Source organism: Cricetulus griseus, chromosome 5 (assembly GCF_003668045.3).
Source record: "Cricetulus griseus strain 17A/GY chromosome 5, alternate assembly CriGri-PICRH-1.0, whole genome shotgun sequence".
Taxonomy (NCBI): Eukaryota; Metazoa; Chordata; class Mammalia; order Rodentia; family Cricetidae; genus Cricetulus; species Cricetulus griseus.
This window is the reverse complement of record NC_048598.1, coordinates 191568165-191584655: the sequence shown is the minus strand read 5'-3', so window position 1 is coordinate 191584655 and position 16491 is coordinate 191568165. Positions and strand designations below refer to the sequence as shown.

General features: G+C 44.7%; 1 protein-coding gene across 1 annotated transcript in view; it reads right to left on the bottom strand.

The window, feature by feature from the left end:
* The window catches only part of Rapgef5 (Rap guanine nucleotide exchange factor 5), a 222048-nt gene extending 220763 nt beyond the window's left edge, over positions 1 to 1285 (bottom strand). Inside the window, 2 exon segments of the mRNA XM_035445921.1 lie at positions 715 to 788; positions 1217 to 1285. Coding sequence (XP_035301812.1) covers positions 715 to 788; positions 1217 to 1285 — 143 coding nt within the window.
* Positions 1286 to 16491: the final 15206 nt, after the last annotated feature.

The window sequence follows — 16491 nt, the reverse complement described above, 5'->3', positions numbered from 1 at the left end:
ATCTCAGAACACTTGTTCTTAGGATGTGCCCACTCAAGAGCCAACCGCCTAGCTGTGAGGATCCCAAGGTATGTAGAAAAACGCTATGTGGAAGCGTTTCAGCAGCTGAATTCCCATTAAACAACAGTATTAATTGTAGACTATCCATAAGCTATTTGGGATGTCCATCCCAAGCTAGTCCAGCAGTTGAGGGCAACCAAACTTGAGAAACCTAAACAGGAACTTCCCAGCTGAGCACCCACAACCACTGAAGGGTGAGGTAAAAGAATAAATTATGTACCAGGGGTTGGTGGCACACACCTTTAATCCCAGCACTCAGGAGGCAGAGGCAGGCAGATCTCTATGAGTTCGAGTCCAGCCTGGTCTACAGCACGAGTGCCAGGATAGGCTCCAAAGCTACACAGAGAAACCCTGTCTCGAAAAACCCAAAATAAATCAATAAATAAATAAAGTTAAGCCCAAGGTATAGCGGTATTTATTTCATAACTATTCATCAGACACATGGTCAAAACAGCATATGGATAAAATGAGGAAGTTTATTTGCGGAGAGGGAGGTACTTGCATAAAGAAACTATAGAAATGTCTTGCCTGGTGTGGTGGCACATGTCTGCAGTGCCAGCTAGTTAGGAAGATGGATTGTACATTCAAAGACAGTCTGACCTACATAGTGACTCTGTTTCAAAAAGCCAAAGACTAAGGACACACCTCAGTTACCCCATGTTTACCTGTCCTGTGCAAAGTCCTAGGTTCAATTCCTCAACGCAGAGGGAAATATTCTTGGAATTGGCCTAAAAGGAAAAAAAAAAAAGATAGAAGGTTTTTCCTGTTTAATTGTGCATATATGTGTATTTGTATACATACATTTCCAGTGTATTGCCTAATCAAACAAAAATTTAATGACACCCTATTTAGAGAAGTCAGGAAGATTGGGCAAGCTGGGTTTGTGGGCTTTATATAGAAGTTACACCAGCTAAGTTAGAGGACACCTGAGTGAAACCCAACCAGTGAGAGGACAGCATGGAGGGGACTTGTGAGAAAGGACTAGAGATGTGTGTTTGAGTTCAAAACCATGATGGCTAGTCAGGAGGTGGACAGGCAGTTTGTAGAGAACATTCCACAGATGCCTTGGAATCCATGGTTATATGAAATTCAGGATAGTGGTTCTCCTAGCTTTTCTTCATTTAATTATATGGTCCTATGTGATTACCACAAATACCAGAACATCTGTGTCCCACTGTTCCCTGCCCACCTGCTTGTCCTTGGACACAATGCCTATTGGGCTCATGACTAGTTTAGCATCTTAGGTACCAGGACTTTGAAATGTCTTCCTTGTAGTGCAATTTTCTTACATACCAGTTTTGAAACTCGACCCACTGAAATATTTTATATTGTCTTCAAAACTAAACATTCATAAATTTCTCTTTTTACTCAACTGGCCAACATCACAGCATGTAATGACCCAAATAGGCAAATCTGAGCCTGGTCTTTGTGAGGATCAAAGCTGAGTATGTAGGTGATCAGAAGACACTACTTCACACAAAACTCGTTTCCCAGACTGCCTGCCATACCGAGAATGCCAGGGAGAACCATGTGTGTACTCGACACTCTTGCTATTTTTGTGTTTTTTTTATGAAATGAATATGCAATTGGGAGAAATGTAGCAAAATAATGAAACATGTTTCAGATCCAAAATGTTAGGCTTACTTTATTTTAGTTTTCAAGAATCACAAATAGAAATATCTGCCCTCACACTGCTCATGACAAACCTGTGTGGTAGAGCACTGTTACTTATTTATTTTTTGAAATGTATCACCACGCACTATGCCTCATGCAAATATTCCCCCAAGGGGTGATAAGATTTCCATGTCCTATTTGCATCAGTGGCTCCAGTCAAAGAGAACACCTGATAGGGATAAGTGCCAGGATGGATGTTCGTCTGTCCATGTGAGTTCATCTTCTATTCACCATACTGACAGTCTCAAAACAAAATCACTTTGTGCTTTTCCATACACTGTGTATGGCTGTCACCTTGGGAGGAGGGGGAACTTTTTAAGTTAGGTATTCAAAGTCATCAGGCCCTCTTAGGTATGTAGGCATTTTTGCAACAACAGATAAATAAAGGGACAAATAACCTGTATGACGAAATGCCCAGAATGACAAGAGGGTAGTGGAAGTATTCCTGTAACCACCAGACAGCAACCAATCCAGGCCAGTCCTGCCTGCCCTACTCTCTCCTCTCTGCTTAAGGAAATCTATGCATCCTTGTGTGCACCAAAGGACACTTTCTCTTCAAAAGCCCTTTCTACTGTTCCCATTTGGGACTAATCCTTCCTCCAGAAAACACTGATACTTACCTACCCTGCTACCTAAGTGAAGGAAGGCAATACAAAGGTCTTGGCAGATGTAGATTCTCTAAGGTTGTGAGAAAATACATTACCCCCAGGGTGATGAGAAGGCTATAAATGGACTCCAGATGGTGGCATGTTCAGATCAGCAGGAAGGAAGATGATTTTTAGCATCAGTATATAAAGTGCCTGAGCACAGGGAGATGCCAAACACCGGGAAGCCAACAGGACAGGCTGCAAAATCCCAGGCATGAAGCGTTAAAGGACTAATCCCCAAGATCCAGTCAGCAGAAGTGCTTCTCAGTGCACCTTTGTTGACACATTCTGTGTGCGTTTTCTGTGAGGTAATGGCTGTAAGACTGTGAACTTCAAAGCACTGCACACTGGGCCTGTCTTTCTTCGAGGAGGGAAGAGAAGAGGCAGAAGACACGCTGGAGAAGCAGAGCCAGGCCTGGGAAAGGAGACAGCAAGTCCAAGGTCAGGCCACACCGACATTAAAAACCTTTTTATTTTGCATTTTTTATTTGTTTATTTACTCTTCCTGCCTTAACCTCCGAAATGCTGGGACTACAGATGTGTGCCACCGTGCCTTGTTCCCCAAATTTAATAATACGGTAGGCATGGTGTGGTACATCTGTAATCCCAGCACTCTGCTAGCTGAAACAGGAGGATCATGAGTTTGTCTTAATAAAACCTAGGAAGGTTGTAGATCATTTACCTACCTGATATGAGACAGAGTTGGGCACCAATTGAAGGAGGGGTTTAAATGAGTCCACCAGACCCAAGATAAATGATAAACATGTGTTTATTGGGGAAGCACTCACAGAGATAAGAGCAAATAACGGCCGAGGTCTTCCTGATCCAGAAGATGCCGTCCCTGCCCTTCCGATGCTCTCTGCAACCCAAGAGAACGGGAGCCAGCCCCTCCTCTACCTTATGATGCGTCATGTCTGCACCTGAAACTGCGCCCAAAGGGTATGGCCACCACTACAAGTTCACTGGCAAGGCAAGATGTCACTACACCTACTGTATGTGCAAAGCCCAGGATTTGATTGCCAGCACCAGTTTTTTTGGCTTTGTTTTGTATTTTTTTTTTTTTTTAATGCTACTAGTAATGATGCAGTAGCCCCATTTCTTCTTCATTTTCATTTCCCACAGTTTCAGTTACCAACAATTACAAGGTCTGAAAAGATGAAATGGCAAATTCCAGAAGAAGCCTTTTTTCAAATGTCAAATTATGCACCTAGCATCCTGATGAAATCTCAGGCTTGTCCCACTGCGTTTCCACTCTAGCTGAATCTCCCTTCAGGATAGGCTGCTCATCTAGTAGTCACAGAGCAGACATCTAGCACCTCTTATGGATATGCATGTGAAGTGTTCCCATCCAAAGGGCCTTGTTAAAGTCTTGCTCCTAGCTAGCAACAGTATGGAGAGAGATGACCAGTCTGTGAAGGCAATAACTTCATCAGTGGGTTGATCCACTAATGAGTTGGATATTGAATGGGCTGTTAGAAAGTAGTCTCTGATTGGAGATAGTCTGTATCTGTCTGTCTGTCTCTCTCTTCCTCCTTCCCCCACCCCTCTCTGGTCCCTGTCTCCCTTAGGCCAGCCTCCTCTGCCTTTTGAGATTTTGCCTCACCACAGCCAGAAACAATGGTAGCTGTCAACCAAAATCGTGTCACTATGAGTCAAAACACTCCCTTCCTCCTTTAAGTTGATTTTGTTCAGGTGTTTTGTCACTGTGATACAAAGTGACCAGCCCACCTCGGATTCTTGGCGACCAAATGAACTGTGGCTCCACCAAAGAGCTTGTGTCCAAGTAACCCTTATTTTGCTTGACATGTTGAAACTGTTCTATGTTGCTATCACTCTCTTATTGTACCTACTCTGTAAGTTTCTCATGGGGAAACGTGTCATATATTTCCAGGAACATATTTCCCATAGAGAAATGGGCACCACCACCGTGTGCACCTTCATGCTTGTTGATGATAAGCCTCTGTGACAACTGACCAAAGCCAGGCGTGGAATAAGCCCTGAGCAAACCTATCTCCGAGGATACTGGAATTTTATATGATCTCAATTGACTTATGAAGATGCTGATAAAGAAGTATGAATTTGGGCCAGAGAACATTGGGAACAGCAGGTCTTCAAGCTCTTTAGCTGGAAGAGATGGCAGCACCCAAGGGAGTGGTTTTCAGATGTTATGAACAGGATGAAGGGGAACTGAAGTCACCCTATACAGAGTGGACACAGCCGGAAAAAAATCCTTTCTCCCAACATGCAAAAGTCTTTTCTGTCCATTAAAGTGATCCTGGAACCAAGAATGGCTGTTGTCCTTGTCACATGGGGAGATTAGAGTGGACTCAGTAGGATTGTGTTTCATCAGCTGGAGGACTGACCTAGCTGACCTGTGACACTGTTTCTAATCAAAGAATCAGTAATTTCTCTAACCTTGGTACACGGAATGGGTCTTAGGAGTTCAGAAGTCTCAGTGTGGTCTAGGCACACTACGGTTGTTCATGACACTTTGAAGGGTTCAGAGTGGGTTTTTAAAAACATATCAGGCTGATAGCTCAGTGGACAAAGAGGGTTGCTTCTAAACCTGATGACCTGAATTTGATCCCAGGAGCCTACTTGATGAAGAAAGAGAGAGAGAACCAGCTCCAAGTTGTCCTATGACCTCCATTCTTGAACAATGACAAGTGCACAGCTCCCCAATATGAAGGAAGGAAGGAAGGAAGGAAGGAAGGAAGGAAGGAAGGAGGGAGGGAGGGAGGGAGGGGAGGGAGGGAGGGGGAGGGAGGGAGGGAAGAAGGAAGGAGAAAAACAGCCACCAATCCCTTTTCTTCTTGTATCTTTTTTTTCTTTTGCAATGCTAGAGGACAAACCTGGGGCCGTACGCAATACAGGGCAATTGCTCTCCCCCTCTAAGCTATACTCCCAACCCTCACCCATTTCCTTGTTATACTAAGATGTCATCTGCCCCTTTGCTCTCATTTTCTCATGAGTACATGTGGTGCTTCCCAGAGGCCACAGATGTTGCGACAGACATAGTGCAGAAACAGATATGAGATGCCAGCTGTATCTATTTAGACAGGCATTAGAAAAATTAACAAAATAAAAATCACAGCGCCTGTATGTTCACTAAATCTGCTTTTTTTTTTTTTTTTTTTTTTTTTTTTTTTTTTTTTTAGAAAACACCGGGTTTTTTTTTCCCATATAATATTTGTATGTTAACTTACCATGAGTTTATTAAACAAACAAATAAATAAATAAAATGTTTTCATTCTTGATATGGTAAATCCCCATTGCTAGAAACAACATAAAACCTCTTTGGGGGTCCTATATAATTAAAAAAATGTAAAGGGTTACTGACCCCCAAATAACTGAGAACTGCCATATAAGGTATAGTTTTAAAATCCGCGACAATAAGAGTGAAGGGAGGTGAGAACATGCTAATAAACCCCTTTGCATCTGCCACTGCCCAGCTTCCTTCACGAAACTATACTACAAAACCGGAGGAGATGGAGCGGCATCAGATGGGCCTCCTTTCAAGTCCAGGGATTTCTGCTCTCTAACCATGTGTCCTTACTTTTCTACGGTTCTCTTCTGTCTCAGTTTCTCGTCTGTGTGCTGTTCAATGGAATAACGCAATCAGGCTGTTGAGAAGACAAAACACGCCGAGTGCGGTGCCTCCTATGGAGCTGTTCTGCTTCAACCTCCCGCAGCCCCGGGGAAGCTGCCTAACCTGATGAGCAAACTGTGTGGAGGTCAGATTTCTTTCCTCACTCGCCTCCTGCTCTGGGCAAACCCCAAGCCTGCAGACAGGTTATTCCTGAAGAGCCTTCTTTACCGCCAGCTGCTCAGGAAGAGCTCTCTCTCCCGTCCCGTCCTCCTGTTCCAAACCCGGTTGTGAGGAGTGAAGTAATCCTGAAACATGGAACCGAGAAACCTAGGTCAAGGCTCCCATGGGTGAGGTATTAACTCTTTGACCTTAGCCCCGCACTTCACCTCTCTGCCTGTTTCCTTCTCTGTAAAGTAAAGATAATAAAAGGCAATTAACAGATGATTTTAAAGGTTAAAGTCAACAGTGCTGTGAAAACACCTGTAGACTGGAAGAATGTACATGAGTGCCAGTGGCTAATAGCTCTCACCTTACCTATGTTCAGAAATGGTGGGGACCGAAAATCCCACAGGGACTATCTAATCAAAACAATCAGCTATGCTTACAGCAAATAGGCACTCTCCTACATACACAACTCTTGGCTATTCACGTGCAAGTTGCATATATTTTTACAGGCACGTAAACTTTGTGAAAGGGTTTTCAGTAATCTTTCAAATTTATTTTCTTTTTCTAGAGCTCTATACCATGCCCGGCAAACACTAAGTCTTGTGTCAATGTTTTATTTCTAAATAAACCTCACTTAATGAAGTTTTATTGATATGAACAGCAGTAAAGAATTTTCTCTAAACTTGTAAAGTGGTGCTCGCCTGGACCACCTGGTCCCCTGGGAGGCAGGGCTATTAGAACAAACGTCTGAGGGGGCGACCATTCCTAACTCCAGTTTAACAAGGTGTTAAATACATTTTTTAAAAATCTACTGCAGACACTCTTTTTATGTCTATTTGTTTAGAACTGGGAAGAGCTGTTAGTCATAAAGTTTCTGCTCATTTCTGGCAAAATATCAAAGCCATCAATGTCAAAAGTCCAAAGACTCTGACTCAGTTCTCCAGGCTGGGGCAAGTCACAGGGCTGTCTGCATGAGTTGTTGATACCTCCTAAACTATGAACTTCCTAGGGACTAATGTCTCTCCTTCTGGGCTTTGCAAAACATCTCTCATTACTTACAGCATGGCTTCCTGTACTGTGAACATCACCCCAAACTCTAATTTTATAATTCCGATCAAAACTGATGGATAGTACTTGACTTTTTTAGTAGATAGACTTGAAACATTCTTGCAGAAACCCTTTTTGTAACAGTGTAGAGTCACATGCTTTACCTAAACAGGAAACTCGGAAGATCAACAAAGCTTATTGTCGGTAAAGTTTCAGTTCACTTCCTGAAGATACAATGTAGACACCAGAAGAGAAGATAAATCGGAGAGAGCAGGACAACAGGAAAGGTTGGGGACACTGCTATGTGTTACCTTACTTGTGTCTTCCTTTGCAACTCCCCTTATGAGTTTTAACCTCACTTAAGCTTCTCTTGAGGCCAGGCTGGCTGGAGTCAGTTTTCCCTCTGCCTTTAACCTGGTGTGAAGTTGATTGGGGTTTTATTTTGACCTCTGTGCCTCATTTGCAAAATAAAGATAAAATAGGAACTGCCTTATACAATTATTTCAGAAGATATATAATGTATATTGTATATAATTTATGGATTGTATATGTTTGTGTGTAATTATGCTGACAAAGTCAGGAATATAAGCACATTCATGATTATTTTCCTCATTGATCCCATCCTAAGGAGCATGAGCTTCAGAGAATTGGGAAATCATGAAGGTATGTTTAAAAAAAAAAAAAAAAGCTGTGAATTTTTTCAGGTGGGGGAGACATGAGCAACATTGGTTTTTCAAAGTAGGCGATCCAATAAGGAAATCTTCAGCATCTATAGGGCCTATAGCAGCAGGGGAGGGGAGAGCCTAACTTCATGGATGGAGCCCGTACAGACTGAACAGAAGACCTCTGTAGGTTGCTCCATCCACATAGAGGCCTGTTGTGGGTGTCTCCACAGATGGAAAGGTTGCTTCTTGTCTCAGAGAATGTCGAAGGAGGTTCCCATCACCATCCTTGAAAGACAGAATCTGGAAACAAGAGATTAGATTCCAAGTGTCCGTCTGTGCTGGAGGAGTCTGAACAATGGAAATCCAACAGATCACTTCATCCTAAAAGTACTCTGAAGTGACCATCAGCACAGGCTCGGATGTGAGCGGTAAGTCAGGAAAGCAGAGACGATGGCGTTTTTAAGAGGCTACTCGTTTTCTGTCTCAGTGCTGCCTCTGTTGAGCAGAGGAGATCTGAGAGAGAGAGAGAGAGAGAGAGAGAGAGAGAGAGAGAGAGAGAGAAATGGGATGGCAATGCTCTGTTAGTGGAGACCCATGATAGTTCTTAGTGACTGGTTGGTATGCACTTGGAATAATTTCCTGCCATGACAACAGGTAATCCTCAGACAATTTCAATCCCTAACAAGAGGGCAGAGCTGTAGCTTTTCTGCCTTGGTTATTTGCATATTAATAACCCTGAGAAGAGTAAATCACCGAAGCTGCCTTGTTTGAAACCTACTTTACTATCCTCAGTTTTAAATGACTGATTCTGTCTGTCTGTCTGAGTTGTGATAGCTTCATGGAATGAGGCTTAATGGGGCTTTACTGGTCCAGAGCTCGCACCACTGGTTTGTTCACATTGCCCATCATTGGAATCAAACTAGATATCATGTTCATTCTGTCTCAGGGACGACAGCCAGTTTTGTTGTTGTATTTCTTTTCTGATTTAATCACAGCACATGTCCATGAACTAATCAAGCAACATGTACAGAACCCTAACCCTGTCTTGTGCTCAGCCCTGTGGTACCTACGGATGTAGATGATGGAGTACATTCCTGGAAATCTAATTGGGAGAGTCAGAGTAATAACACACAGAAGGGGAGGAAACTGGCACACACACACAAAGCCATGGACTCAATTCTCAACATGGCGAAGACTGGGCACAGTGCTGTATACTTGTAATCCCAGCACTCTGGAGATAGAGGCAGGAGGAGGATCCGTAAGAAATTCAAGATCATTATTAATGACCTAGTATTTGAGACAAGCCAAACTGGAATATATGAGAGCTTACCACCCCCCCTCCCAAATAAGCAAGGGTGAAGGGGACTGGAGAGAGGGTTCCATGGGTCAAAAGCTTGCTGAACAAACATAAAGACCTGAGTTTGTATACCCAACGCCTACGTAAAAGGCTTAGTACAGTGGCATATGCTTGTAACCTCAGTGCCATAGGATGGGTAGGTCTTAGGAGTGCTAGTTGGCTGAAACAAGAAGCCCCACGTTCTGGGTTTTGAGCCCCAGAGACTCAAAAATCAGCATGGAGAAGAATAAGAGAAAAAAATCACCTGATGTTGCCATGTGGCCTTCACATGCACACACACCCTGCATACACAATCACATGCAAGTAAAAATTATACACACAAAACAGATGGAGGCAGAGCAGGAACGGAAAGGACAGAGGAAGAAGGAAAAGGGAAGGAAGGAAATAAGAGAAGGAAGCTATAGTAGTAACTAAACTCCAGTGTGTTCTGATGTGTGATGGCAAGGTGGGGACCTGGGTTTGGACCCTCTGCAGCAGGGGAATTGTTGCTGCTCCTCCTCTTCCTCCTCTTCCTCCTCCTCCTCCTCCTCCTCCTCCTCCTTTTTGGTTTTTGAAGACAGGGGTTCTCTGTGTAGCCTTGGCTGTCCTGGAACTTGCTCTTGTAGACCAGGCTGGCCTTGAACTCCCAGAGATCTGTCTGCCTCTGCCTCCCGAGTGCTGCCATGAGAGGCATTCACACCACCACTGCCAGCCAAAGAAGTCCTTACTAGGGCTGTTTTGGGAGTGAGGGTTTAAGGGAACAATGGGAGTCCTCAGATGAAGAAGCCACCCCAGCTAAGCTACATATTGAAAGAGAAGGATTTAGACAGGGAATGGATGGGAAAACACAATCAGGAGGAAAGAAATGATCAGAATATCCCTTGCTCAACCCCAGGGGATGCTGTGTAAGTGATAATCTGTGTGATGTCCTTTGCTATTTGGCAGAGCTTAGCCTGTAAAATAACATCTGTTGGTCCTAGAAATGATTGAGGCTTATTCCTGGGACACTGAAACTGTAAACCATGGTGGATAATGAAAATTTGCCTGGATGTATAGGGTTATCAAGATTTCAGAGGGCCTTAAAGTCAGGCAAAACACATTAGAAGATAGAGGGGCGCCACTGAGACTAGGCGATTCCGAGTCGGGGAGGGACATGCTGAGGGCAGGCATTAAGGCGGCCAGCCAAGAAACAGGAAGCACAGCTTTTTAGAACATGGAGAATTAGCATCAAGAAGGACAGGTTGTGTGTGTGGGGGGGGGGGAGAAACAGTGATGCTGGGGAGGCAGCATAAACTACAAAACAGCCCAGGCTACAAAAAGTCAAAGTTGGGGTGGAGATACACAAAAGCAACCATGCTCTACCTAAGATTATATGGGGTGCAAGACACGAAGCAAAGAGTCGGGCACAATGAAAGCTGCCAAATGTGGTGAGAGTGGTCAGCACTCTAGCCGGCAACAGCAAGATAATGGCAAATTTGGTGCCTAATAAGCGCATTTGTCTTGGTTGAAACAAAAGCAAACATAAAAAACTTTAGGAAACAAAGTTTGGAAAAACAAATGAGGCATGTGTGCCTCCCAGTTTACTTAGCATCGACTCTGAATTAATTCCCTAGCATTTGCTAGGAAATATTATCTTAATGAACATGTATAATCTACAGACAGGATTGAAATCCTTGTCACTCTATAGAATTACATACTTCAAACAAGTCCATTCAGATGTAATGGCAGATTTACATGGGGTAGATGTGCTTGGCCTGATCTAAACTCTAATTCCCTTTTTTTTCTTAATTTATTTTTTGTATTCCAATCCCAGTTCTCCCTCCCTCCTTTCCTCTCACTCCCCCCTCCTCCCATCTGCTCCACTTAGAGGGTAAGGCCTCCCCTATGAAGTCTACTAAGTCTGGCCCATCATCTAGTTGAGGCAGGACCAAGGCACCCCTTCACCTCCACACCCCTGTGTCTAGGCTGGGCAAGGTATCTCTCCATATAGAATGGGCTCCACTAAGTCAGTTTGTGCATTAGAATTAGATCTTGGACCCACTGCCAGTGGCCTCATATATTGTCCCTGTCACACCATTGTCACCTACATTAAGGGAGTCTAGTTTGGTCTTATGCAGGTTCCCCATTTGTCAAACCTGAGTCTGTGATCTCTCACTAGCTCAGGCCAGCTGCAAAGTCAAATTCTTTAACAAATCATGGGGAGGGCTTTTCTGGATCCCTAGAAAGGAGATAATAGAACAGCATGCACTTTTATTTCCTCTTGACTGGTGAGTGAGCAGAGGGCAAATATTTGTCTGTGATGTGTGCAGCATGTGCGAGGCACAGACTTTCTCTTTAGTTTGCTTTTTAGTGTTCATGGTGTAGAGGACAGAACCCAGTGCCTTGTACATACCCAGCTAAGAGTCACCACCAAGCTGCACACCAGCCATAAGCCACAGCCCTCTAAAGTTCTAGCTCTGGCCTTTCACCTTGTGGTGAACCAGACTGATTAAAACCATGCTGGCAGACCCCTCTGTGTTACCTACCAACCCCCCAAAGCTGAGATACCCCTTAGGGTTTATGCATCAATACAAAGATTCAACAAAGATGCAATGGAGGTGTTCTTCTATGACAGAAGGAACAGGGACAAATACACTGACAGAACACAAAGAGATTGACTGTGTGGTCACTGAGGTTCTACTAGTTTGCCTGGTGTCTCTACCCAATGCTATCTTGCTCCTGAGGCTGTCTCGCATAAGAGGTACCACTAACACTGTTACTGAGAAGTTGGATCTGGTAGTCTCTCTACAGACTCAAACCCTTATCCCAGATAAATCAAGCTTTGCAACAGATACAACAGACCTTCCACCTTTTTGTGACAGTCTCTTCTGCTCTCAGCTGCATACACCAGGCTAGCTGGACCACAAGCTCCCCATCTCACCTTAGGAGGGCTGAGATCACACATGTATGGGTTATGGGGTTCAAACTCAGTACTTCCTGTTTGCACAGCGGGTATGTTAGCCATTGAACAGTCTCTCCAACCCCATATAAGAATTGTCTTGAGCCCTCCCAGTTGTCTCCCGGAAGCCAGGGACAGAATTGTACATAGGTGGTTCTCTTCCCAGTACAGAAGGAAACTGACATCAGTGACGGGAACATAAATGCAAAACAACCCTAGTGAAGTAACCCTTATCTCCCAAGTTTCTTCTCCACGATATATGCCCTGGCTCAAATCCTTCAACCTTGTCACCTTTTCATAATTTGTTATCCTTTGCCCAAGTCAGTACAGAAGCTAACTGCTTCTTTGGGTGTCTGACTTCTTAGAAAGTCTCCTGAATCAAGTAAAGCTTGTAGTATATGATTTCTGGTTTCCTCTGCTTGGTCGGTCTTTTGTTAACAGAGGTTTCAGGACCTGGAAGAACTAAGAGCAACGGGTTCTTTCCCCGTCTACATTGGCTAAGACACCCGTAGCAAAAAGCCACAGACTGTGTGGCTTAACAGACATCCATCTGCCACAGTTCTATAGCCTAGAAGTCCGAAATTAAGATGTCGACATGCTGGCTTCTCTTCTGCCCGAGGCCCCTCTTCTGCCCGCAGACAACCTTTGTTTTTGGGCATGCTTTCTCGATGTTGCAAGGTATGTCCACACACTCGTCAGACGGGATTAGGGTCCTCCTACATGACCTCATTCAACCTCTATTCCCTCCAAAAGCATTGTTTCAACACTTTCCTAAGCCTTAGGACTGCAGCATATGAACTTGGGGAGGGGTTAAAATTCAACCTGTAATAGAGAATTATCGTTCTCTTTCCTCGTTTTATTATGTGCATGTGTCAATTATGAAGGAGGATGCATATTAACTAGATTCAGTAAGAATACATGCTCAACTGTTGTCTTAACAGCAACCTCTTTTGTTGGTGTTTTTCAAGGCAGGGTTTCTCTGTGTGGCTTTGGAGCCTGTCCTGGATGGAACTCACTCTGTTGACCAGACTGACTTTGAACTCCTCCTGCCTCTGAGGCCTCTCAAGTGCTGGGATTAAAGGCATGTGCCACCATCACCAGGCAACAGCAACATTTTGTGAGTCCTTCATGACCCCAATCCATGATGTAAGGTCCACCAGCAATGGCTCCCCAATCTTCTTCAACACATCTTTGCTCTACTAACACATCTACCCCTTGAGAGACTCATGCCAATTACTATAAGAGCTGCTCTCCACTGACTGCATCAGTGGCTACACTGGGCACCAGTTGATTATGATAGTTAGGTAATTATTCCCATTTAATGGATGAGAAAACTGAGGGTTAGAGAAGCAATGCAATTGTACTTCTAAGCCCTCATTAATGCAACCAAGCCTGTCCCCTAACTGTAGTGAAGTCCTTTGTCTATGATGTAAACTCTATATTTAAACTCAATTATTAGAAAGGTGAGCCTGTGTAAGAACTGAGCTCAGCTTTGGGGGAGTATGGGAAGAGTGAGGTAATTAATAAGGCTTTGTGTCTGCCCCCAAGGAACTGAAATACGAAACGGGGGGGGGGGAGGGGAAGAGAGAACGAACACAGAGACAAATGTGTGGTAGGAATATAGGAGCAGCAAAATGACCGCCAGCACTTCAGAGCATCTTGCAGACCCAGGCAAAGAAGACATCAGTCCCAGCATCTCAGCAGGAGGACTCGAAGCCTGAAAGGCCAGTTGGCACTAGAGTGAAGTGAACTGAAGTTGGGATCACAGGCTCTCCCAGGCTTTCCACCGTGTTCCAAAAGTGGAATCAGAGAACACGAGTGGGAACGTCAGAGCACTATGGCTGGAGTTTCTTTCCTGCCTGGTCCTACATATATACAGGATATACCCCATCAGAGCACTTTCATCCCTAAGGTGCCCATTGAGAGTGAGAATGACACTGTGCGGAGGGATGATAGCAGCAGAGATAGTTGGTGACAGCCTGCAGGCTCCAGGTGTGTGCTGCCCCGTGATGCAGTCTCATTAAACTGGGCTACATTGAAATACCAGGGTATTTCTCACTGAACTCCACATTTGGGCTGTTCTTCAAAAATCTGAAGGTCTACCCACCTGGGCCTTTCCCCTGTATTCATTATCGTGATGTCACTTCCTGTTGTCTCATACCAGCCGGACCTGGCTCGGTTACATTACCTGCCAACCCCACCCCCACCCACCCCCACCCCACCCCCACCCCCACCCCCACCCCACCCCCACCCCCACCCCCACCCCCATAGCAGCTGCACTTGTGTCTCTTGGCCAGGCATCAAAGTTTTCAGACAACCAGAAACTCAATAGGTTCTGTGTATAAGTCTTGGCCCCACTGTTTGACTATTTGATTTGCCTTTCTATTTGGCTCTCCTCATGTGGAACTATTTCTGCAGAGAACCACTTATATGTAAATTACTCAGCAATCCCCTGACTACCACCAACTTGTAAACATTCTCAATGGGTGGGTCTCGACCCCTTTGGCGGGTGAAGGACTCTAAGACCATCAGAAAACACAGGCATTTATATTAACAATCTAGCACAACTACAGTTATGAGGTGGCAATGAAAATAATGTTATAGTTGGGGGGTCACCACAACAACACAAGGAAGTGTATTAAAGGGTAGCAGCATCAGGAAGGTTGAGAGCCGCTGCTCTAAACAGAGATCAGTTCTTACTATTGTTGTTGTAATGGGGTTTCACCAGTGTTTCTCTCTCTCTCTCTCTCTCTCTCTCTCCTTCACACACACACACACACAGAGACACACACGTGTGTGTGTGTCTCTGTGTGTGTGTGTGTGTTCAAGCTCATGTGTGATATGTTTGTGTACATCTGCATGCAACTGTCTATAGAGTCAGAAGTTTTCCTGTGTTTCCCTCATTGCTCCCCACCTTCTCACTGGTCTGGAACTCACCAAGTAGGCTAGGCCGGCTGGTCAAGGAGCTCCAGCAATTTGGTTGTCTCTAGCTCTCAGCCCTGGGATTACAGATGCACACCACCACACCTGCCTTTTCATTGGGCGCTGGGGATCTTTTTTTTTTTTTTTCTCGAGACAGGGTTTCTCTGTGTAGCTTTGGAGCCTATCCTAGCACTCTCTCTGGAGACCAGGCTGGCCTCGAACTCACAGCAATCCTCCTGTCTCTGCCTCCCAAGTGCTGGGATTAAAGGCATGCACCACCAACCCCCGGCGGGCACTGGGGATCTTGAAGGAACCGGCTTCCCTTTTGGCAGCCATAACAGCCGAACACGTGCTTGCCTGAAACCTGCCTTGGTCACTTAGAGGTCAGATGCCTGTCTCATGACAAGGAGCCAATCAGAAGTTAGCTGGTGGTGCTATGCTTTACGACCCTGGGTGTGCTTTACGGATAAGCACACAGCAATGACATAGAGAGCATAGCAACCACCCTGGGAGGGCCTAAGGGCCATAACAACTAGTTGACCAATCAACACAGGGCAAGCCCTCCAAGCCTGGAGGCACACCAATCGTGAGCCTGTGCGTACCCCTAGACACTCCCCTTATGCTGCCCTATAAAGATCTGTACGCAGCAGCTTCGAACTGTCTTTTCTAGCTGTCCGCCATGGCGGGTGGGTGAAAGACCCGAGCTAACATGGGGTTAGCTCGTTAAATTACAATAAAGCCTCGTGCAGTTTGCAGCAAGCTCTCGAATCCGCCTGGTGATTGGGGTGACCGAGAAGTGGCCTGGGACCCCGGATACTTGAGTTTTCCGGGGGGTCTAACAATCTTAACCCAGATCATCTTGTTGGTGTAGCAAGCCCTTTACTGACTGAGCCATTTCCCCTGCCTGTCTTTGGAAACTTTCCTCCACAACAGAACAATGCCAGTGGAAGCAACATCCTCATTTCAGTGTTTAGACATTGAGCAGGGAGTCGTCAACCCCCCCCCCATTGTTCCAGACACAGTTCTGAGACTAACTCTGTTGGGCGTTTCATACACACAGCAGCCTTCCCCAAAGACACCAAGACATTAGTCTAAACAAGCAGCCCATAGACAAAAAGGTCTGTGGCATCTTTTTAGTAGACCAGGCACAAACATTTCTCATTAAAAAATCAGAAATGCACCAAGTCTTTATTGAATTCATTTATGCACAATTAGTTCAAGCAAACAAAACTTGTTTCTAAGAGATTAGGGTGTGGACATTAAAAAGCCCCTCCATCAGGACCCTTTAGAGAAGATTATGGAGATGAGCAATGCATTAATCCTTTTTGTTATTTACATACATGAATTTTGAATATTCAAAATTATTCCTCAGCTAATAATAACCTGAATTTTCATTACCTGAATAGACAGGCACTGATTGCATGATGAGGTGAGCGGGGTGCTGTGGT